Source organism: Crocuta crocuta, unplaced genomic scaffold, assembly GCF_008692635.1.
Source record: "Crocuta crocuta isolate KB4526 unplaced genomic scaffold, BGI_CrCroc_1.0 scaffold85, whole genome shotgun sequence".
NCBI classification, from domain to species: domain Eukaryota; kingdom Metazoa; phylum Chordata; class Mammalia; order Carnivora; family Hyaenidae; genus Crocuta; species Crocuta crocuta.
Genome location: NW_027530620.1, coordinates 1,646,612 through 1,670,909, shown reverse-complemented (window position 1 = coordinate 1,670,909; position 24,298 = coordinate 1,646,612). Strand labels below are relative to the sequence as shown.

At 43.9% G+C, this 24,298-nt stretch overlaps 1 protein-coding gene across 6 annotated transcripts in view; it reads right to left on the bottom strand.

Moving 5' to 3' along the window:
• FGGY (FGGY carbohydrate kinase domain containing) overlaps positions 1–24,298 on the bottom strand; it is a 420,147-nt gene that overhangs the window by 180,059 nt on the left and 215,790 nt on the right. For all 6 annotated transcript variants that reach the window (XM_077768111.1, XM_077768114.1, XM_077768112.1 and 3 more), the window contains one exon: positions 3,102–3,205. In XM_077768111.1, coding sequence (XP_077624237.1) covers positions 3,102–3,205 — 104 coding nt within the window. The remainder of the gene's footprint in view (positions 1–3,101; positions 3,206–24,298) is intronic.

Sequence of the window (24,298 nt, the reverse complement as noted above, 5' to 3'; positions counted from 1 at the left end):
TCGCTCGCTGGGCCCCTGGCACCTGAGCAAGATCAAAGGCACTTTCTGATGCCAGCATGACCACAGTCTCGCCCTCACCACATAACATTAAAGCTGATGATTAATACCCTTGGCCCAGAAGGTCCCTTCCCACTCCCAAGTACAAAGTGAGGTGGGGTGGGGACTTTATTTCCAGCACAACATGACCATATAAACTGGCATTTTATGGCCCTAATTCATTGCAACCAACTGCAGCTGCCCATCAACCTCATGAAAGTCCAGTTGCTTCGTGTGAGCCTTACGTATCACTAGGGAAGTGCACTGAGAATCTCCGCCATTCCTGAGCGTCTGCTAGGTACTAGGTATGTACGCCCACCATTCACATTCACCAGCCACACTGTGAAACTGGCAGTGCCGCCCCAGTGTGATGGAGGAAGAATCGGGGGTTCAGATAAGGTAAGGAGCTCCTGTCAGGTCACAAGGCCGCAAAGTGTACGAGCAGGTCTGCCACCTGCATTCTGGAGCTCCTGAGACCCAGGTCGTCTCCACTTCTTTAAGGGACATTACAATTGTGTGCAAGACAGCGAGGCACTGAGCAGATACATCTGGGAATGACAAAGAGCTAGGTCTGAGTTCTCAGCTCCCACTTAACAGCTTGCGAGCCTGGGAAAATTTCTGGCCTTTCCGATGCGTTAGCTGCCTGATTTGCAAAATGGATCCTAGAGGAAAAGGGAGTACCGTCCCCATTAAGAGACAAGAAGAATGATGGGGCGCCTGGGTGGCTTAATCGGTTAAGCGTCCGACTTTCGCTCAGGTCATGATCTCGCGGTTCGTGGGTTCGAGCCCCACGTCGGGCTCTGTGCTGACTGCCAGCTCGGAGCCTGGAGCCTGTTTCAGTCTGTGACTCCCTCTCTCTCTGACCCTCCCCTGCTCACGCTGTCTCTCTCTCTCTCTCTCCTAGAAATAAATAAAAAATTAAAAAACAAAAAAAGAGACAAGAAGAATGAGGGGGGAGGAACTGGCAGAGTCCCTCACATTCATTTGGACTTGCTTTTGCTCGGAAATCCAAATTAAGTGTAGTAAAAATGCCTAAAATTCAGATTTCACAGGAGAAACCAGATTAGATGTGTCCCTGTGAAAATGGGGGATGATTTAAATAGGTTTCAGTGTTCAGTTAGGATAGGCTAAGCAGTGTAGACTCATGTCAAGGGAAATAAGGACTGGCTGCCCTGAGGAGCACCTTCTACTTGAGGTGGCCTGAGGCCGCTGCAAATCTCTCCCTTCAGCGACAGCTGGGCCCTACATTAGGGCTGTTGAGGGGAGAAAGAGCCTGCGATTTTTAAAACTCAGAGAAGTTCCATTTAACGGTGCACCTGGGTGGCTCAGTCGGTTGAGCGTCCAGGTCATGATCTCATAGTTCACAAGTTCGAGCCCTGTGTTGGGCTCTGCACTGACAGCTTGGAGCCTGGAGCCTCCTTCAATTCTGTGTCTCCTTCTCTCTCTGCCCATCCCAGCTCATGCTCTGTCTCTCTTCCTCTCAAAAATAAACATTACCAAAAAATTTTTAAAAGAAGTTCCACTTAAAACCTTGTCCACAGAAACAAATAAAAGGGAAACTTTTTTTTTTTTTTTTTTTGGCTGGGAGAAAGGGAGGGTCAAGGAAATCTACAACCTTAAAGTCTAACACAAATGTCACCTCAGGAAGGTGTCCCTAACCCTGGACCGCTCCCGGCAGAGTCCGTCACTGTCTCTTTTCTGTCCAGCGCCATCAGTACTAGTAATCAGAAGCTAACCACTGAGGTGCCTACTTCATGGGCAGTACATCACATTGCCTCACTGACTGATCATAACACTAGGAGCTGTGTACAAGAGCTTTCCACATTCTGCAGAGAAGGAATCTGAGGCCCAGAGGGGTAAGCGCCTTGCTGGGGGGCCCACGCTCCATAAGCAGAAGAACTAAAACTGGAAACCAGTGGGGCTGGCTCCACCATCTCCACGCAATGGGAGACCATGTACAATGTGGGCACAGCGCGGACGCTCAGGATGCTCAGAATCACAAGTTCAACCTGAATGGAGATTCCTGGGCCTTATATGGTGTCGTAATGGCTGCTGTAATTATGCCTTGTCAACAGGAGGCCTCGTGTCACCCTCAGGTCCCCAAGGTTTAGCACAGCTCTGGATACAGAAGAGGGGATCAGTAAGTAAGTAAATGTACCACTATTGACTCAAACACAATATTTGTGGTAATAAAGGCTCAGTGGTCCCTGCTGTTACTCACACAGTTTGACACGGCACATGATTTCCCCCCCTGGCTGCAGAGACTGGGCCCTGGACCATGTCCACGCTAATCCTTACCCACCTTCTGACTACTCCTCCACCCACCTTCTGCCTCCTCCCCCCTCTCCCTCTATTTTACTCATCTGGGAAACATCCAAGGAGTCGTCCATCTAAGTTTAACAGAGTAATGACTTTTAAATAAAAATACGGTAGAAATGGGTACTTATCGAAATGGAATGCTTTCAGACTCATGCATTTAAAGAAGATATAAATTTTAGGGCAGGCACTAAATTTTAACTGCAATCTTGGAGAACGCCTTTCCACTAATTCATGGAGAAAAATTAACAAAGTGAAAATTGCTTATCAGTGTTCTTTTTAAGCCATGATATGCAGCCTAATTCTATAGATCATCAGCCTGCTTCCAGGGAGATAGATTTATATTGATTGGGAGAGAGCTCAGTGGCCAAGGAAAACAGATACCCCTTTGCAGAGAAGACTCAGAGACCCATTAGGGACAGATCAGCCTGGGAGCAAGGTATTGCCATCTTTGGATCCAATTTCACCCCTCACGCCTGGGCTCTCTGACCAGGCTGATATCAAAGACAGACTCAAACCTTTTCATACTTTTTAAGAATCTGGCTCAGGGGAAAAAGAAAGACCTGGCAAATCTAAGCACAGCTTTCGGGAGAAGGGCTGGGCTTCTGGCTAAACAGAGAAGGCAGACAGCAGGAAGGAAAGGAATTGAAGGGCAAAGGAGGGGCCAGCCACTTACATCTCCTCTTGGGCTGCTCCCACCCCCACCACCCCCCTGTGTGGGGGCCCCGCCCTCGGCCCTGAAGACTCACCCCCATGTGACAAGAAGATGTTCCACAGATGACAGCCAGCCGTGACGTCACTGGCTGTCCCTCACAGGCAAGGCCATGCCCTCTCACATCTGCTCCAATCACTCCTGTGAGAAAGCAAAACAAAACAAAACCCGCTTGAAAAAAAAAATAATGAGAAAAAAAAGCTAAGAACAAGCACACAACATTCCTTTTTATAGCCAAATGTTAAGAAAGCATTTCTGTGTAGGCCAGTCTCAAATGGAAACCGACGGAATGTACTTGCCTAGCATGGAAAAGCTAGGAAGCACATTCTGTCTGCATTTGATCCTGGTCAATGCATAGTATCTAACATTGTAGTAACGAGAGTAACTGTAATTAGAATAGTAAGAGGTGAAGCTATGAGTGATCTTGTGCTCAGGAAATACCAGGGCACCGTGCTGCATATTTGCGTGTACAAGCTCAGGTTATATTAACCCTGTCTCAAGTCCATATTAGTAATGACACACATACTGGTGGGGAAATGGAGGCACGGAGAGGTTGGGTGACCTGGCCACTGTCATACTGCTAGCAAAGAGCAGAGCTGAATGGCTCTGGTTTAACACAACACATTTCAGTCTCAAAGAAGGCATCTGAGCTGCCTGATGATGTGAATCTTTTTGGCCTCTCTAGGTCCCCATTCTTACTATTACTTATCACAGAACTCTCAGTGTAAAGGGTGGGGTGAATGACAGTGAGTTTCCATTAAAAGAATGTGAGATAATGGAGACTCTTCCATAAACGGTATAAGCTCAGGCTTCTTCTCCAGACTGTATTTGTTGATACTTCTTGGATGAATGAAGTCATAAATGTGGTGATAGAGTAAAAAGACTATTTAGATGCACACTGAATGTTCTCCAGAATAGATCACATACTGGGACACAGATCGGCCCTCAAGTACAAAAAAATCGAGATCATACCTTCCATATTTTCAGACCACAACGCTGTGAAACTCAAAATCAGGCACAAGAAAAATCTGGATAGACCATGAATACTTGCAATTAAAGAACACTCAACTAAAGAATGAATGGTTTAACCAAGAAATTAAAGAGGAAATTAAAAAGTACATGGAAACCAATGAAAATGAAAACATGACAGACTAAAATCTCTGGGATACAGCGAAGGTTAAGAGGGAAGGATACAGCAATCCAGGCTGTCCTGAGGAAGGAAGAAAGGTCTCAAATACACAACCTAACCTTATACCTAAAAGAGCTGGAAAAAGAACAGCAAATGAAGGCCAAAACCAGCAGAAGAAGGGAAATAATAAAGATTAGAGCATAAATCAACGATACTGAATTAAAAAAAAAACCCAGATATGAAACCGGGAGATGGTTCTTTGAAAGAATGAACAAAATTGATAAATCCCTAGCCAGAACAATGAAAAAGAAAAAGGAAAGCACTCAAATAAATAAAATCATGAATGACAGAAGAAAGATCCCAACTAACACCACAGACATACAATCATAAGAGAATACAATGAGGAATTATATGCCAACAAATTGGGCAATCTGGAAGAAGTGGACAAATTCCTATAAACAGGTAACTATCAAAACTGAAACAGGAAGAAATAAAAATTTGAACAGACTCATAACCAGTAAAGAAGTGGAATCAGTAATCAAAACTCTCCCAACAAACAAGAGTCCAGAGCCAGATGGCTTTCCAGGGATACTCTACCACACATTTAAAGAAGAGTTAACACCTATTCATTTGAAGTTGTTGCAAAAAGTAGAAATGGAAGGAAACTTCCAAACTCATTCTGTGAGGCCAGCATTACGTCGATTCTAAAACCAAACAAAGACCCCACAAAAAAGGAGAACTACAGACCAATTTCCCTGATGAACATGCATGCAAAAATTCTCAACAAGATACTAACAAACCGGATCCAATAATATATTAAAAGAACTATTCACCACAATCAAGTGGGATTTATACCTGAGATACGGGGCTGGTTCAATATCCGTAAATCAATCAATGTGATACATCACATTAATAAAAGAAAGAGTAAGAGAGACCATGGGATTCTCTCAATAGATGCAGAGAAAGCATTTGACAAAATACAGCATCTTTTTTGATAAAAACCCTCAAGACAGTAGGGATGGAAGGATCATACCTCAAGATCACAGAAGACACATACAAAAGAATCACCTCTAATAATACCCTCATTGGGGAAAAACTGAGAGCTTTCCCCCTAAGATCAAGCAGATGACAAGGAAGTGCTAGCCTCAGCAATCAGACAACACAAAGAAATAAAAGGCATCCAAATCAGCAAGGAGGAAATTAAACTTTCACCCAAAAGACTCCACCAAAAAACTGCTACAACTCATATGTGAGTTCAGCAAAGTCTCAGGACATAAAATAATGCACAGAAATTGGTTGCATTTCTATACACCAATAATGAAGCAGCAGAAAGAGAAATCAAGGAATTGATCCCATTTGCAATTGCACCAAAAATCATAAAATAGGAACAAACCTAACCAAAGAGATGAAAAATCTATACGCTGAAAACTATAGAAAGCTTATGAAAGAATTTGAAGAAGACACCAAAAAATGGAAAAACTCTCCATGCTCATGGATCGGAAGAACAAATATTGCTAAAATGTCGATACTACCCAAAACAACCTACATATACATTGAAATTCCTATCAAAATAATACCAACATTCTTCACTGAGCTAGAACAAACGATCCTAAAATTTGTATGGAACCAGAAAAGACCCCAAATAGCCAAAGCAATCCTGAAAAAGAAAATCAGAGCTAGAGGCATCACAATTCTAGACATCAAGCTGTATCATGAAGCTGTAATCATTAAGACAGTATGGTACGGGCACAAAAACAGACAGAACAGAACAGAACAGGAACAGGGCACCTGGGGGGCTCAGTCAGTTAAGCATTTGACTTCAGCTCAGGTCATGATCTCAGGGTTCGTGGGTTCGAGCCCCGCATCGAACTCTGTGCTGACAGCCAGCCAGCTCAGAGCCTGGAGCCTGTTTCAGATTCTGTATCTCCCTCTCTTTCTGACCACCCCCTGCTCATGCTGTCTCTCTCTCTCTCTCTCAGGAATAAATAAAACATTAAAAAATTTTAATAAAAGAATAGAACAGGAACAATATAAAGAACCTAGAAATGGACCCACAAGCATATGGCCAACTAATCTTTGACAAAGCAGGAAAAGAGTATCCAGTGGAAAAAAGACAGTCTCTTTAACAAATGGTGCTGGGAAAACTGGACAGCAACGTGCAGAAGAAAGAACCTGGACCACTCTCTTACACTGCACCACAAAAATAAACTCAAAATGGATGAAAGATCTAAAAGTAAAACAGGAAGCAATCAAAATCCTAGAGGAGAAAACAGGCAACAAACTCTTTGATGTCGGCCACAACTTCTTATTCGACATATCTCTAGGGGCAAGGGAAACAAAAGTAAAAATGAACTACTGGCACCTCATCAAGATAAAAAGCTCCTATGGGGCCCCTGAGTTGCTCAGTCGGTTAAGCATCTGACTTCAGCTCAAGTCATGATCTCATGGTTTGTGAGTTCAAGCCCTGTGTCAGGCTCATCGCCTACAGCTTGGAACCTGGAGCCTGCTTCGGATTCTGTGTCTCCCTTTCATTCCCCCTTCCCTGCTTGTTCTCTGTCTCTGTCTCTCTCTCTCTCTCTCTCTCAAAAATAAAGATAAAAAAAAAAGATAAAAAAGCTTCTGCAAAGCAAAGGAAATGATCAGCAAAACTAAGAGGGAACTGACAGAATGGAGGAAGATATTTGCAAATGACATATCAGATAAAGGGTTAGTATCCAAAATCTATAAAGAACTGATCAAACTCAACACCCAAAAAGTAAATAATCCAGTGAAGAAAAAGGTAAAATACATGAATAGACACTTTTCCAAAGAAGACATCCAGATGGCTAACAGATACATAAAAAGATGCTCGACACCACTCACCATCAAGGAAATACAAATCAAAACCACAATGAGATACCGTAACCTCACACCTGTCAGAATGGCTAAAATTAACAACCCAGGAAACAATAGATGTTGGCAAGGATGCAGAGGAAGGGGAACACTTTTGCACTGTTGGTGGGAATGAAAACTGGTGCAGCTACTCTGGAAAACAGTATGGAGTTTCCTCAAAAAAAATTAAAAATAGAACTACTCTTCAAACCAGCAATTGCACTATGAGGTATCTATCCAAAGAATATAGGAGTGCTGTTTCTAAGGGGCACAGGCACCCCAAGGTTTATAGCAGCACTATCATCAATCACCAAAGGATGGAAAGAGCCCAAATGTCCATCAACAGATGAATGGATAAGAAGATAGGGTACACGTGCATGCACACACACTAGAATCTTACTCAGCAATCGAAAGAATGAAATCTTGCCATTTGCAACAATGTGCATGGAGCTAGAATGTATTATGCTAAGCAAAATTAGTCAGGGAAAGATAATGATCATATGATTTTACTCATATGTGGAATTTGATACAAAACAGATGAGCATAAGGGAAGGGAAGCAAAAAGAATATAAAAACAGAGAGGGAGAGAAACCACAGAGACTTTTAAATACAAAGAACAAACTGAGGGTTGCTGGAGGGGTGGGGGTGGGGGGATGGGCTACATGGGCGAGGGACAGTTAAGGAGGACACGTGGGGATGAGCAGTGAGTATTATATTTAAGTGATGAATCACTAAATTTTATTCCTGAAATCATTATTACACCGTATGTTGACTAACTTATAATTAAATAAAAAGATATATAATTGCAATGAATATATTTTTTATCACTGAGACCTCGAAGACTTTAAGCTTTGTTCTTCCTTTCTCTGCCTCTTAGCCTCGGGTGGCAGGAGCAGGGAGTTAGGGCAAGCAAACTGAACATTCCTTTATATGCTATTATGAAGGCAAATATCAACAAAGAGTTAAGGTGAATTCAGCTAATTGGCCTTTATCTAGATAAAGTGATTTCTGGGCAATGTCCTTATGGCCAATGACCCAGAGCTCACCCAACCAGCCAGATCAGCTGAATTCATCCTGACAGTGAGGTGGCAGACGCTTTGTTATGTTGCCTTTGTATCCTCAAAATTTAGAATTTTCATAACAGACCACTAAATGGACCATCAATGCTATCATATAAATTATACTCCTGTTTTGTACTGAAAGATTGCCCGGTAAATGCAATTAAATGACTTTTTCTCTCTTTTTAAAAAAATTTTTTTAAAAATGTTTATTTTTGAGAGAGAGCGAGCAAGCACAATTGGAGGAGAAACAGAGAGGGACACAGAATCCAAAGCAGGCTCCAGACTCTGAGCTAGCTGTCAGCACAGAGTCCAATGCGGAGCTTGAACTTGTGAACTACGAGATCATGACCTAAGCTGAAGTCAAAAGCTTAACTAACTGAGACACCCAGGTACCCAGACTTTTTCTCTGTTTAAAAAAAAAAAGACTATTTAGAGCCTAGAATTGCCCATCATTTATTAAAATGTCCAACAAACATCTTCTTTATTATTTTTATTTTTTTAATTATAGTTTATTGTCACGTTGGTTTCCATACAACACCCAGTGCTCATCCCAACAAGTGCCCTCCTCCATGCCCATCACCCCTTTCCCCTCTCCCCCATCCTCATCAGCCCTCAGTTTGTTCTCAGTATTTAAGAGTCTCTTATGGTTTGCCTCCCTCCCTCTCCTTAACTATTTTTTCCCTTCCCCTCCCCCATGGTCCTCTGTTAAGGTTCTCAAGTTCCACATCTGAGTGAAAACATACGGTATCTGTCTTTCTCTGCCTGACTTACTTCACTTGGCATAATAACCGCGAGTTCCATCCACATAATAAGCATCTTCTTTAAAAAAAAGTTTATTTTGACGTGGGGAGGGGTTTTCAGCAGGGGAGGGGCAGACAGAGAAGGAGAAAGAAAGAATCCCAAGGAGGCTCCCGGCTGCCGCACGGAAACCAACTTAGGGCCTGAACTCACAAACCTCAAGATCATGACCTGAGCAGAAACCAAGCGTCAGATGCTTAATGGACTGACCAGGGGCCCCTCCAACAAGCACCTTCTCTGCACAACACTATATAGCAGGCATCGTGGCGTGGGAGCCTGCACACACTCCTCAGGGAGGGACACGGAGCTTGAGCGGGGCAGGGCAGGGCCTGGGCTCCCGCTGACCTCCCCAGCTCCACTAGGCGCCAGCCCCGCCCCCAACTCTCAACTCTCCTTCCCGGTTCCAGACCTTTACACTTGTTCTTCCCTTACCTGAAATGCCGTTCCCCCACTTCTTTGCCAGGCTAACTCTTGTTTATTCCTCACTCAAATGTTACTTCCTCAGGTGGCTTCCCTAGAAGCTTCTGGAAACTGGCCTGCCTTATCCATGTGCTTAGCAGTCAAGCCTCCACTCGGGCTGCCCAGTGCGGTGGAATGGAAACAGAGCCCTAAGTGGAGCACTTCAGTGCAGGGGGTCATTGAAGTGGGTGCAGGGGACCACAGAGACAGGTGAGCTCACAGGCAGGGTTCAGGGAGGTCTCCCCAGAAAGTGGATCTATGCTGCTGCCTTCTGCAGGAATTGGCCAGGGGAAAGGCGGCAATGAGGGCGTCTCCTTGGGCCACAAATCCCCAGATATTAAAGGCGCTGGCTGCTCAGGCAAGCAGGCCTTTCCAGAAAGCAGGCTCTAAAGGCCCTTACATTCCAACAACTTTCTAGGTTTTTCCAAGGCTTTTTCCAAACTCTACCTTCCCAAGCACAGCAACTTAAAACCCTCAGTCACTGGTCATCAGAGGCCCATCAGCAGAGGGGAGTAAGACTCTTTCAAAATTTCTGTGGCGGTTATCACACCAGTGAGGTCTCAGCAATCAGGTGACTGAGGTCTGAGACTGAACCCATAAAACTTCCTGTTGGCTTTCATCAAGTCCTCTGCTCTGCTCAGTACTGTGGGCTCCTGCAGACTGCGGTTCCCAGACTCCAAGTCGGCCGGGGCAGCCGGGAGATCCGAGGGCTGCAGGAAGTGGAGAGAGAGAGAGCAGCTCCTCCTGCGTGATGACTTCAGCTCTGCTCACAGGGCCGCGTGGCTCTAACATCTGCTGGTGTCCGCCACCCGTGGACTCTGGTAACCTGTTTCCTTTGTTCCTCTAGCCTAAAGGGGAGGTAGCAGCTTCTATTTTGCTGATTCCCAGCTTGCTTTATAGGGATTTAGCCATTCTTGGTCCCTTCATGCTCTGGGTTGCCATTTTTTGTGTACAAAATTCTGTCTTTTAAATACTTAGCACATTTTACATTTTTCTGGGTGGGCCCTGAGTGACAGAGCTCCCCATCCAGGGCACAAAGGCTTTTGCACAGGAAGAAACCCTAGGTGGAGCTAGTGTGAACTGAGCTTGTTTTTTTTTGTTTTTTTTTTTTAATTTTTTCCAAACACATACTTATGTTTTCAATTTTTCTTTTTTTTCCTTTTTTTAAACATAGTTTATTGTCAAGTTGGTTTCCATATAACACCCAGTGCTCATCCCCACAAGTGCCCTCCTCCATGCCCATTACCCCTTCCCCTCTCCCCCACCCCCATCAGCCCTCAGTTTGTTCTCAGCATTCAAGAGTCTCTCGTGGTTTGCCTTCCTCCCTCTCCCCAACTGTTTTTCCCCTTCTCCTCCCCCATGGTCCTCCGTTAAGTTCCTCCTAATCCACCTATACATGGAAAGAGCCTAAGTGTCCATCAACTGACAAATGGATCAAGAAGATGTGGTTTATCTATACAATGGAATACTACATGGCAATGAACTCAGCTTGTTTTACATGTGCTCTCCCCGTGCAAGTCTCGTTTTAGTCTTACCACTGCTGAATGTGATTGGTACGATTATCAACCTCATTTCAGAGATGAGGAAACTGAAGCTTACCAAGGAGGAGTAACTTAACCAACTCCACACAGCTCACAAGAAGCCCTGATTCATATCCAGGTAGTCTGATCTCAAACTGCTGGTTCTTAGCTTTTTTTCTCCAAGGTAAAAACCCAATAATTAGGTGGCTGATATTTACTTAACTGTATATCTCAAAATATTGGAGTCTTACAGATACTGATGTTAAGATCCCTGACAGAAGAGAGGTTTGCCACTGCGGGTCCATAGTGTCATAAATAAGTTTAAGGAATTTCTGATGATGACCTATATTTACTGGCTCCACATACGTAATGCAAAGGCAAAGTATATCTCGCAGCAGTTTAAATAGGAAAATGGGGAAAAAAGAAGCCTGTGACGGATATTTCCTTGTTTCTTCTCCAGTAGGTTCATTGTTGATATTCTAGGCTTGGAATCTGAGCACTAGATTCCAATGGGAGAAGAGTGGAATCTGGAGACAGGAAGACCTGCTATAAAATGAAGAAAACAGCCATGTCATATGGTTGCTCTGAGACTGAGGAGATGTTTAAAAATAAAAGTTTGGTTAATGGTAGCTATGTCTCCATCACCACTACCACAATGACCTCAGCACTGGCACCATCATCAGCATCAACATCATCTGAATTATTTCGCAAGAGATAGTGGCCTTCTTTTTCTTTCTAGCAAAACATGTTAAGACATCTAAGATAGGCTGAGTACTGTGCTAAGCTCTTTAAATGTTGTCGCTTGTAGTTGCTACAACATCCATAAAGCATTATATACTCCTTCCCCCCCTTCAACATATGTAGAAGGAAAGGCTCATAGCATTCAAGTAACATGTCCAAGGTGAAACAGAAGAAGGAGTGTCAGGATTTGACCTTGTTCTGCCTGATTCCAAAGCCCATGTTTTTTCTATACTCCTTCTATTTTTGATGTTATACTGTCTCATACAAAGGAAATAGATTTCTAAGTGTTGGCACACCATGGAACATTGGTAAGAGCCATGGGTTTAGAGTTAGAAAATCTGAGTTTCGGCCATACTACATACTACATCATAGTTGGAATTGTTCTCTCACATTCACAACGGAAGACAGGGATCATAAATGGAGCTCCTTCTCAGCTCTTCCCAGTACACAATACACATGGTGCTTCTTCCAACAACCAAGTCAAATCTCTCCTTTCCTGGCACAGGAAGGCAGAAAAATGTCTCCCCAAATCCTACATTCTCAAGCTCTGAGATGTCAATAACCTCAAGCCAGGCATGTCTAACACAGGCAAGAGGCAGGTCATGTCCAATTTCTCTCAGGAGAGGCCCTCTAACCCTGCCTCATGTCCACCTCATTCAATAGCAGTGTGTAGCTGATGCCCGCTGTGAGGCCACATGAATCTGAGAGCTGACATATCTCATTCTCCTTTTGGCCACATAGAGACTGAAGGAGCCTTCCCTGGGAAAAGAGGCCCAAAGCAGGGAAAGCAACAAAGGGCAGGAGGAGCTTTCTCCTTTCTGAATAAATACCTTTCACAATCCAGAGAGGACTCACAGGCTGCACACGTACATCAGGAAACAATTCACGAGACAACATTTTGACAAGCACAGCCCCCAACAATGCTGGGGCCCTTCATACATATGACAGTCAAGTGTCAGTTTCTTTAAAGCAGAAAGTTTAAAGGGCAAAATGAGCAGCTGAAGAAATAAGCACACACACATACAAAGTGAGACATTCAATCATATTTTCCCTGAAAGTTGCACAATGCTCAGCGGAAGGTAGTTGCTCAATAAATTTTTGTTGAATGGAAAAAAAATCAGGAAAACAAGCTTGCTGAGTCAATCAATCAACATAAGTCTTCTTATTTAATGATTCCTACTCCTCCACATACACAGACCACAGTACCTATCAAGGAATAAGTTTTAAAACAAAATTGAGAAGAAAAAAATTAAAACCTCCTGTACAACTCTTCTGTTTAGCCCATGTGCTATCTCCCTCCCTCTCCCCTATCTACCAACCATCCATCATTCCTTCCAACCATTTTTAAAAAGCTACCATATTTATGTAAAAGAAAAAAGCAACTGCAAATGTTACAATCAAGAGTAAGTTAGTCTGTAATTTATCAAGCCACACTGCTTTGAACACTTTGAAGGATTATATGGAAGAAAATCATCTCAAGTTCTAGCATTTGTGTTGGAGTTATCTCATACTTGACAGCTATACAAAGTACTTTATAACTTGCAAAGCACCCTCAAACACTGCACCCTTCATTTAGCTTTTAGAAAATCCTGCGATATGTGTTCTTTTCCTTCCAGATCAGAGTCGGAGAAAGTGAATTTCAGAGATGCAAAGTCCCTTAGTCAAGTGTATTTAGCTACTTAGAGGCAGAGCTGGGGCTCAAACTAGGGTTTTCAGCCTCCCAGTCTGCAGTTTTTTCTCCATGTTTGGAAATAAAATGATCTGCTACAGATTTGTTGGCATCTTGAAAAAGATTCTCTTGAAATAACAGCCTCAGACACCTTCTCTGAAGAGAAAAAGGATGAGAAGGGTGTTAAACATTACCTAAGACTGTATCATCTTTGGATTACGGAGTTGGCCAGTGAGAGGCATGAACGGACTGACAAATTCCATCAAATGAATTCTACCAACCTTAGCTGTTCTACTAAGAAGTTGATAAGATCTCTGGGGAGGAAGCTCTCTGGAAATCGCCAGCCTCACATATGCAAAACCTGGACCTGTAACTGTCAACTCCTGGAAAGGCAGGAACCATATTGAAGACATTTTCTCTGCAGAGGACTAAACACCAGTCTATATGCAAGAAAACACTGAATTCTATTCTTATGACTAATACTCATTCATGTTATATAGAATATAACCTATGGGGTTGGCATTACAGTGTTGTGCTTAAAGATATGGACATATTCGTCATGTGATCCTAATCACGTTTCTTTATGCTTTTCATTCAACTTTTAATTATTTAAATAGCAGTCCAGGTCGAAGCATGCCCAGGACTCTATGAATGGCTTTCTGTTCTTATTATTGTAGTTATTGTTGTCCTCAGACTAAAAGGCTTGACTCTCACTTATATGCCTTTGGGCAAATGCCTTCATCTCTAGAACTTCAATGTCAGTATCTGAAGATTCTGGAATAACAACACTTACCTTACAAAACTGCTGTGGGAATGAGGTGAGATGCATGTGGAACATACCAGCACTCAATAAATAAGACCTATGAAACAGAGGACCTATTGAAGTGCTTGGCGCAAGTGTACAGTCTTTCCACTTATTCCTGAATGTGTCTTGCTCATCCATACCACTGATCATTTGCTCATGCTGTTCCTATGGTTTAGAACATTGTTTCTACAATATGCTCCATCCCCCGACAATCTACCTGGGGAACATGGGCTACTTTTCACATTTTTTAAAAAAATTGTATTTGAGAGAGGGAGACAGACACACACAGAATGCAAGAGGGGGAGGGACAGAGAGAGAGGGAGACACAGAATCTGAAGCAGGATCCAGGCTCTGAGCACAGAGCCTGATGTGAGGCTCGAACCCACAAATGGGCAGATCATGACCTGAGCTGAAGTCGAACGCTTAATCAACTGATCCACCAGGCACCCCAATGGGCTACATTCTGAGGACTCAACTCTCTCATCAGAAGCTTTCTCTGATCATACCTTTCCCCATCCCTCCAGGAACTCTGCCCAGAGAGAAACAACAAAGCCCCACTTCCTGACACTGTCCAGATTCTATCAGTGTATCTGTAATTTCTTTGTGTGCCCAGCTATCTGTCTCTACTAGACTATGAGCAGACTGAGGGCCGAACAGGCCTTACTGCAGTGGCTCAGTAATTTTTGTTGCTATTGTTGTTCAATACATAACTGAACGGATGTGGCCTAAGACATGTATGCATAAAGCACAAGGCATTTTCTACATGAAAGGGACAAATGTAATCACGGAAAAATGCTCTGTGTCTCAAACACGATAACAACAAAAAATACTGAAGAAATCTGAGCGATAGCTCATGGGTAATAGTAAAATTATTACTGGAGCTCACACCATACCTCCTTTAGAAAGGTGAAAATCACTGGTAAAGAGGAAAGGCCCTAAGATCCTTATACTTATTAAAAGATAGCATTGTGCCTGACACTCTGCAAAATTATTGTGTTACACTCTTACAACGATCTTGAGAGGTAGTTATTACTGCACTGTTTTACTAACGGGGAAAATAAAACCAAAGTTATCAAGTAACTTGTGCAAGGCCCCTCACTGGGAGAGAGGGGGAACAGGGTGTCACATGCAAATCTACTGAACTAAATTCTATGGTGCTTACAAAAAACAAGTTCCTTTCTTTTCAACTATGTGCAGGAATGCTAAGTATTCACACTCAGCATAGCTGAACTCAGATCCCTTTCAGGATTTATAGTTATAATGCCACAACAGCAGCCCAAAGGGTTCATCTCAAGCCCAACACATGAAGGGGAGTGAAACAGCTGAAAAGATTTCTGTGATCCTAGTGTTTGATGAAATATCACCTTGGCTTTGAAAGAAATGTGGTTTAGAATTCACCCAATCTAAATCCTGAAACAGACTTATCTTTAAAAACAAAACAAAATGAACAACAAAAACCAAAAGCCCTGTGTGGTAAGTCTACAAAGAAATTTTACGCCTCTGAACAGAGCCACCGCCCCCTTCCTCCACACCACACCTTCCACAGAATGAGAGAAAGATAATATGGAAGGTCTTGGTCTAAATGCGACGGGGACAGGGGCACCTGGGTGGCCCAGTAGGTTAAGCGTCCGGCTTCGGCTCGGGTCTTGATCTCACAGTTCATGGGTTCGAGCCCTGCGTCGGGCTCTGTGCTGACAGCTAGCTCAGGGCCTGGAGCCTGTTTCAGATTCTGTATCTCCCTCTCTCTCTGACCCTCCCCTGCTCACACACTCTCTCTCTCTCAGAAATAAATAAAAAAACATTAAAAAAAATAAATAAATGCAATGGGGACAGACTTTCACTAGATATTAGAACTAGTCAGGGCAGAATGGCCAAGAACAAGGGCTCTAGAATTAGACTCCCTGATTTAAAATCTGGCAAGCTGATCACATCACTCCACCTTCCTGTGTGTCAGTTCCCTCTTCTATAAAATTGGAGAAATGATCATGTATAACTCATAAAGCCATTGTGACAATTAAGTGAGAAGAGCAGCGCCTGGAACATAGTTTACTCAGTATCTTTGCCATTGTTGTGACTAATGACAACTCTCGATCCTTGGTGCTAATAGCAGGACTTGGCAGGAGAGTGCGGGCACTCGTGCTCAGCGTGCCTTGTCTGAGTTGTTTGGGTTTATTTGGATTGACTGAACCTTTTTTTTTTTCTGTCTTTGAGTACACAACTGGTGACAGAATAACGGGGGCCCCTGAGGAATAAGGAAGATAAGGTACCAGATAGCAGCAACAATCCAGGCTAACATTTTGAACATTGTTGAGGATAAACCGAAAGCTGTTTTTATCTCTAAAAGCCAAAATAACACGTAGCACTATTCATACTGTGATTCAACATGGCGATGGCATTTATCATTTCTGTCTAAATGCTGCGCTCTTCCATGACTCGCACCAATCAGAAACCAATACAAGAGCCTAGAAAACAAAGAACTGACCTTCGGATAACTGGGTCCCCCTTCCCTGTTCCTCCCTTCTAGCCAGAAAGATCAAATCTCGGAGTATGTAATAGCTTGGAAATCTGAGCCTCACAGAGAGCTAGCGAAATCCACAGGAAAGACAAAGCAAAAACTTGGTTTCAGAAATTCCTTTCTTTCTAACCTCAATACAGCCTCCAGATTACTTGGGACATTCTCATATATGACCTCATAAGAGACAATTTTTCACTTGGAGGCTTTAGACATGGTAAAGGGTCAGGCTGCAATCCAACGCAAACAGCCAAGTTAACACATGAATGTTACTTTCTAAAATAAAGAAATCAAAAGAAAGAGGACTAGACCAAGTATAACACATGTATCTTAAGAAACAAATCCTTAAATAGATCTGAAACTGTGACTCTAAATCACACAGCTTCCTTCTGTTACCTTATAAATTAATTACTTCAGCAACCATATACTGATTCCCAATTATAAGCCAGACACTACGCTACACGCTAGAAATCTATAGATGGAAGTTGTTTCCTTTTATTCTACAAGGTCCCAGTCTAGTAGGGGTGGAGAGGTATATAGGCAGACACCCAAAAGATAGTAGAGAACAACCGAGGACTCAGATCTGAGTATGTCTAATGGACGTATGGAGCCCTGGCCCCTGACCTAGCTTAGACAGTCACAGAGAACCTACTGAAGGAGGTGAGGCAGGAGTTATGTCAGTCAAGCATGGGGAGGAGATAGGGAGGGAAAGGTGTTTCTGGTAGACCTGGAGACAAAACAAAAACAGAGAAATAGATGACACAAGGTCAGTGGGCCACAGAGTCTGAAAGAGAAAACAGTCTTGTATTCTGAAGAAGTCGGTTGGTATACAGCCCAAAGTCTGGATCAGACGGACCTACACTTGATCCCCAGTTCACAAGGGTGCTCAGCAACCTTCAATAAGCTAACTTGCCTCAACTAACTTCAAGCCTCAGTCTTCCCAGCTGTAAGGTGGGAGTAATGGCCCTGGTTGTACGGGGTCATAATTCTTAGCTTCAGCATGGTACATCCAGTGTCTCAAGCTACTTCCCCACAGTCCTGAGCAAACTGGAATGGTTGGTCACCTTGTGTCTGGATTCTAGGACCTGACAAATAAATGTTAGTGCCCTATTTCTTCCTGGAGAAGGTAAAGTAACACTAGGTCTCCTTCAGCAGGCTTTTCTTGTACCTAGACAAATGGTCTCATTTACAAAAATTCTCTGGTGGCTCCAAAATGGTGGAGAGAGGACCCAGCAGTCCTGACAATCCCCTCAAAGGCACAGAGCAGACCAGTGAGATGTTTCGGGAAACACGAGGAGGGACACAGGACTTGCTCAGACAGCTTGTAGGACACTCAGACTAGGAGGCAAGGCCTGAAATCTCAGAGAAAAAGATCCCAGTTGGCAGGCGAGCTCTCCCCCAGTTGTGAGGCCAAGCTCAGCACCCCCTCCCTTGGGGTGAGTTTCGGGTTCATCAAAAACTTCCAGAGGTTTTGCAGTGTTAGTTGAACATTGACAGATTCTTCAAAGCCTGGAATTCACTGAGGGCCAAAAGCAGGCCAAGTTTCTCCGGGACTAGGATCTCTCCCAGGGAGGGTCACAGGGCTCCACCACACCTAGACTGATTAATCCACCCCTGCCCCAAGCTTCAGACAACAAGGAGACTTAGAAGAAAAATAGATCCTGAGGCTGGATCCTGATTCAACACCCCCAGTCCCATTCCTGGGAGAGCAGGGGTGGGAGTGTAAGGCAACCCCCAGCACCGGACAGAAGTCAGGCCAGAGCGGCAGTGAATTAAAAATGATATGCAGAACAGCTGGCGAGAGGGGAAGGAAAAAAAACAAAAAAAAAAAAAAAAACCAAAAAAAAACAAGACACAAAATCTGAGCAGGACAAAGGGCCCAGGGTTTTAACACAATGAATGACATGTGGCTGAAATCGTTTCAAAGAGAACAAAAGCTTAGGTAAATAAATAGTGTGGAAGACGAGAGCAAAACTAAATTACAGGAAATCCCACGAGGAATACACTGGCATTTTTTAAAAAGTGCAGTTGAAACAACAGCTCTGCTTCAGCAGAGATCAAGACGCAGCCCTCCCGTTCTCCCTATGCACCTGCTCCTGATTGCCCACCTTCCTGGGACCGCAGCCCTGTCCAGGCTTGGTGTTCCTTCCTCTGTGCCCATCTGAGCTCCACGGAGTACTGGGGGATAGCTAGAAGGGAAGATACTTCCAGGCACCCCGCTGACTCGGTGGATGATCTCAGGCAAATGAACTGAGCTCCTTGGTTCTCTGACACCTCATCTGTAAAAGGGGAAGTGATGACTTCAAAGTATATGGGTAAAAAGGTAATCATAGTTTGATAGAGGACAGTACTGGCCCATGTTAGGCCCTGAATAATATTCTCCCTCCTGCGCTCAGTAGGATTTGATTTGAGTCACATTCACCTGGTGCAACTTGAGGTCACATGCTGTCCACAGCACCGAAGGGGAAATAATACTTTAAAAAAAAAAAAACTCGCAGGCACTGTCCTCAAAAAGCGTAGGGACTCGTGGGAGCCAAGGACGCTGGGACACAGCAGAATGACAGTGTGTGCAATGGAAGCACAAACAAGCCTCGGGCAGGAGGAAGTGAGTTCTCCCGCGGGGGCCCAGCGGTCTTCACGGAAGCCCTCTTCCCTCTTTGCCCTGATGATCTGCCCCAGGTCCTGCCACAGCCTTTCTCGAAGGCCTTAGTGCTCCTCCACATCACTTCACATTATCATAGCCGTTATGTCTGTAATATGTACCCATGCCGGGCACTGCTCCAAGTGTGTGACATAAGCTGATTTAGTTAATCCTCACAACCACTACTATGGTAGTTAGCTACTACTGTGTAATTAACCACCAGGACGGTGCCCATCTTGGAGATGAAAACAGAGACCCAGCAGGTTGTCACTGACCCCAGATCACACGGGGAGCAGCAGGTGATAGCATGGAATACAAGCTCAGTCTGGCTCGGGAATCATGTTTTCTCCGCAACCATGAGGCTGCTGGAAGGGTACCTATGGCTTTGGGACACACCGGCACACATTTCTATGGGATGTATGCTGTAGATCTCTGCTCTCTTTCAAAACTCTGAACTTCATAGGGAAGACTTTTTCAAAGATCATATAAGTGACTCCCAGTCCACACCTCACAGCGCCTGCAGGCAAGCCCAGACTGTGGCCACATCAGTGCCGGGTCCACCTGAGCTCGCCGGAGCAAGGACTCAGGCAGCCTTCTTCAGGGTCCTGCGGCGGCGAAGCATGAGATGATGTGAAGCAGCTACCATGTGCCAGGCCTTCCAACTTCGCAATGGCCCGTGCATACCTGCTGTGCCATTCCCGGGGCGCTGCCCACCAAAGTTAGCCAGTCCTTCTCTTCATCTCTGTCCTCAATACCTCCCGCCTGTCAGCCTGCAGCCTAAACTCTGGCAGGCCAGCAGGTGTTCCCTCCTGGCTCACTCTGTGATCTCTTGACGGGGCTGTGTGGCCCTAGTTGAGGCTGCTATAAAAGAACGGCAAAAACCAGGTGCCTTTAACAATACACACTCATCTCTCACGATTCCTGCGGCTGAAGGTCTGACGGAGATCGGGGACCCGCACAGGCAGGTTCTGCTGTAGGATCTCTTCTCCATTTACAGATGGCTGTCTTTTTGCTGCGTCCTCACCGCAGAGAAACACTAAGCTCGCACCAAGTCTCTTCCTAGAAGGGCACTAATCCCATTCATGAGGGCTCCACCCTCATGACCTAATTATCTCCAAAAGGCCCACTTCCTAACGCCATCACATTTGTGGTTAGAATCTCAACATACAAAGTTTGGGGGCGGGGGACACAAACACTCAATCCACAGCATGGTCTAAGGCAGAGACAGAAAGGGCTATGTCCTTGGTTAAATATACAAGAGAAAGTCTCTGCATTAACATTCTGTGGAGAGAGCAGTAACTGATGATCTAATTTCAGCTGAGGAGGCTGGAATTCTACTTAGCACTTTGGTGGGGAAAGCTTACTGTTCAAACACCAGCAAAAAACAATATGTCACTACCTTTTTCCCCAACATGTACTGTGTACTGAAAAAGAGGATTCAGAAGATGATTTTCCCTTTTCTTGATGACTTCTCAGTACACCACGGTGGAAGCAGGAACTAACTTTGTTAAACAACTAACACAAACCAGTATTGAGTTATAATTTCCTCCTTTGGGCACCCATGTACCCTGAGTTCATGTCTATCAAGTTACTTCTGATTGCCTATTAAATATTAAACCACTCAGCTCCCCAACTCCCCTCCTGCTGGCCAGACTCAGTTCCTCCCTGTCTGTGTTCCCAGCACCAAGCGCAAGGTTGCAGGATGCCAACACTTAATAACTTTCCCTTTGAAATTTTTAATAAACTTTATCAATGAAGTATAACATGCATGAAAAGGCCTTGCATTTTACATACACACTTCAGTGAATTCTCACAAAGTAAACACACCTACCCAGATGAGAAACTCATTCCCTTCATGCCCTCTTCCAGACCCCACACTCCCCCAAAGAAAACCACTATCTGGATGTCTAGACCGTAGGAGTTGCCTGATTTTTAATTTTTAAACCCCTCCGTATGTTTTCTTTGCACGAGTTTCTGTCATCTGGGTTTGAGAGATTCAACCCAGTTGCTGCAGGCGGCGATCTTTGTAGTTTTTATCGCCAAGTGAGATTCTACTGCATGAATATATCAACCATTTATCTTTTCATTCCATGACTGATGGACATTTGAAGTCTGTTTCCAGTTTTTGGCTATTACAAATAATGGTGTTCTGTGTACTCTTTTTGTATGCTTTTCTTGGGGTGGGGGGGGTACGCACTGCTCTTGGAGAGATGCATAAGCAGGACTGCTGAATCAGAGCGTACGGGACACTGCCAAACTCGTTCCAGGGCTGTGTGCCAGCTCCTCATCCCATGTGGTCACATCCCCAACAACACCTGGTTTTCTCAATCTGCTTAATTTTAGCCAATGTGGTGGCAGCACAGTGGCATCACACTGTACTTTTATTCATTGTTAAAATTTTTTCACTTATTTATTTTTGAGAGACAGAGCATGAACAGAGGAGGGACAGAGAGAGAAGGAGACACAGAATCCAAAGACAGGCTCCAGGCTCTGAGCTGTCAGCACAGAGCCCGATGCGGGGCTCGAACCCACGAACAGGGAGATCATGACGTGAGCTGAAGTCAGACGCTTAACCAACTGAGCCACCTAGGCACCCTCACACTGTACTTTTAATTTGGACTCTCCTAATGACTAGTAAGGTTGAGAACCATTTCCTATTTTATTGTTCATTTTCATATCACCTTTTCCGCAAAGACATCCCACTAATTTTTTACCATTTTCCTACCAGCGTGGCTATGGTTTTTGTTTGCTTGTTTGTTTGTTCTGAATAATTTATGAAAATTCTTTATATACTCTGGATACAGGACCTTTGTTATATGTCTTGCAAATAGCATCTTTCATTCCATGGTTCCCATTTCCACTCTTTCGTGGCATCTTTTGATGAGAACCATTTCCTAATTTTTAATGTAGTCCAAGGAATCAACCCTTTCCTTTATGGTTGTGCTTATAATGATGTCTTACTAAAGAAATATCTACTTATCAGGAGGCCTGGATGGCTCAGTCAGTTGGACACCCAATTTCAGCTCAGGTCAGGAGTCTGTGCCCTGAGTTGGGTGCTGTGCTGACAGCTCAGAGCCTGGAGCCTGCTTCCAATTCTGTGTCTTCTTCTCCTCTCTCTTGTCCCTCTCCTGCTCCTGCTCTCTTTCTCTCAAAAATAACATAAAAAAAAAAAAGAAATATCTACTTATCCTAATGTAACGAAGATCTTCTCCTAAATATTGCCTTTTAGAAACTTTGTATCTTATATTTCTTGTTTTTCTTTTAAAGTTTATTTATTTTGAGAGAGAGAGAGCATGAGTGAAAGAAGGGAGATGAGAGAGGTAGAGGGCCAGGATCCCAAGCAGGCCCTGCACTGCCAGCATGTGGGTCCTCATGAACTGTGAGATCATGACCTGAGCTGAAACCAACAAATGGATGCTTAACCAACTGAGCCACCCAGGTGCCCTTACATTTCATGTTAGGCCTATAATCCATTTGGGATTTATTCTTATGTATAGGCTAAGAGCCAAAATTCAATTTTTTTCATACTGATATCCAATTAACACAGCCGCCATCTTTATTGCACTGTTCCTCAGCCTCTTTTTAATATTTTTTTTAAAAATATTTTTATTTATTTCTAGGAGAGAGAGAGAGAGACAGCATGAGCAGGGGAGGGTCAGAGAGAGAGGGAGTCACAGACTGAAACAGGCTCCAGGCTCTGAGCTGGCAGTCAGCACACAGCCCGACACGGGGTTCGAACCCACGAACCACGAGATCATGACCTAAGCGAAAGTCGGATGCTTAACAGACTAAGCCACCCAGGTGCCCCTCTTTTTAATATTTTTAATCTTTCCTTCTTTTCCATTCCTACTGGTTCGGTCTTGGTCCCAGCCTTCAACATCTCTTACCCTCGGTGCCGTTTTATCCCCTGACATTAACTTTGTGATCTCCAAAGTCTCTACCCAAAAGCTAATTCCTTAAGGATAAAAATGCAAACTCTTTAAAATGGCATTCAAGGTCGTTGAAAACCTGGTCCCCACGCGCATCTTCCCACATGGAGACACTAGACAACAGTTAGACTCAGTATTGTACAGCCAAAACGGGTATTCTCATGCTTCTGGATTTTAGTACTTGCTGTGCCCTTCTGCCTCCCTCTCCCCCTTCCCATTCTCCCTGCCTGCCCATACCCACTTTATCCATCTGATAAATTCCTTTCACTCTCTCCTATTCATCTTTCAGGTGTCAATTAAGTACCATTTTTTGAAGAAGACATCCTCCTTATCCACTCAGGCAAAGTGAGTTTAGACTCCTGTAATAACCCCATCATGCTTCCATCAACTTCCCTCACCACATTTGGACAGTTTATTTGTCCATTTCTACACTGAGAATGTGATCTCCTTGAGAGTACGGACTAAGGTTTGTTCGTATACGTATCTCTAGTTCTTGCTCAGTGCCTGACACTTAGTGAGGATAGGTTACCTGTGGTTGAAGGTCAAAGAAAGGAATATATATTTTTCATAACCACAATATTTACAGCAAATGTGCCATGTTTTACCAAAATTCTAAGTCAATGGTGCTGGGCAAGGTCCTTGGACTTTCCTATAGTGTGTGAGCTCTGTGACAAGCGTCTTCTCAGCTTCTGGAGGTGCTCTGTTTTGGTTCTTCACTTCCGGGATTCGTAGCTCTGCCTGAAGTTGATGGGTTCACTGGGTACCTCCACCAAAGATGGGAGACTTGAATGTGTGTCCAGCCTAGACTCTGAGGAAATTACTGACTGGCTTGAAATTAATAAGTTATTTATCATCTTCTTCCAAACATGAGAGAGAATGTTTCAAACAAAGAAGTCACTTCCATGCATTTAATTTAGTAACAGCTAGAAGACACATAAAGAGAATCTAAAATTTTAAGTAACTCTTGCCTAATCAATAAATTTGGGGGGGGAAAAGCTGTCAAATTCCCTGTCCTCCTTTCAAGCCCCACGGCCACATTCCTATTCCAGGGTACTCCTTCTCCACTACTCTCTCCTCTCCCCAAACTACTGTGTACAGA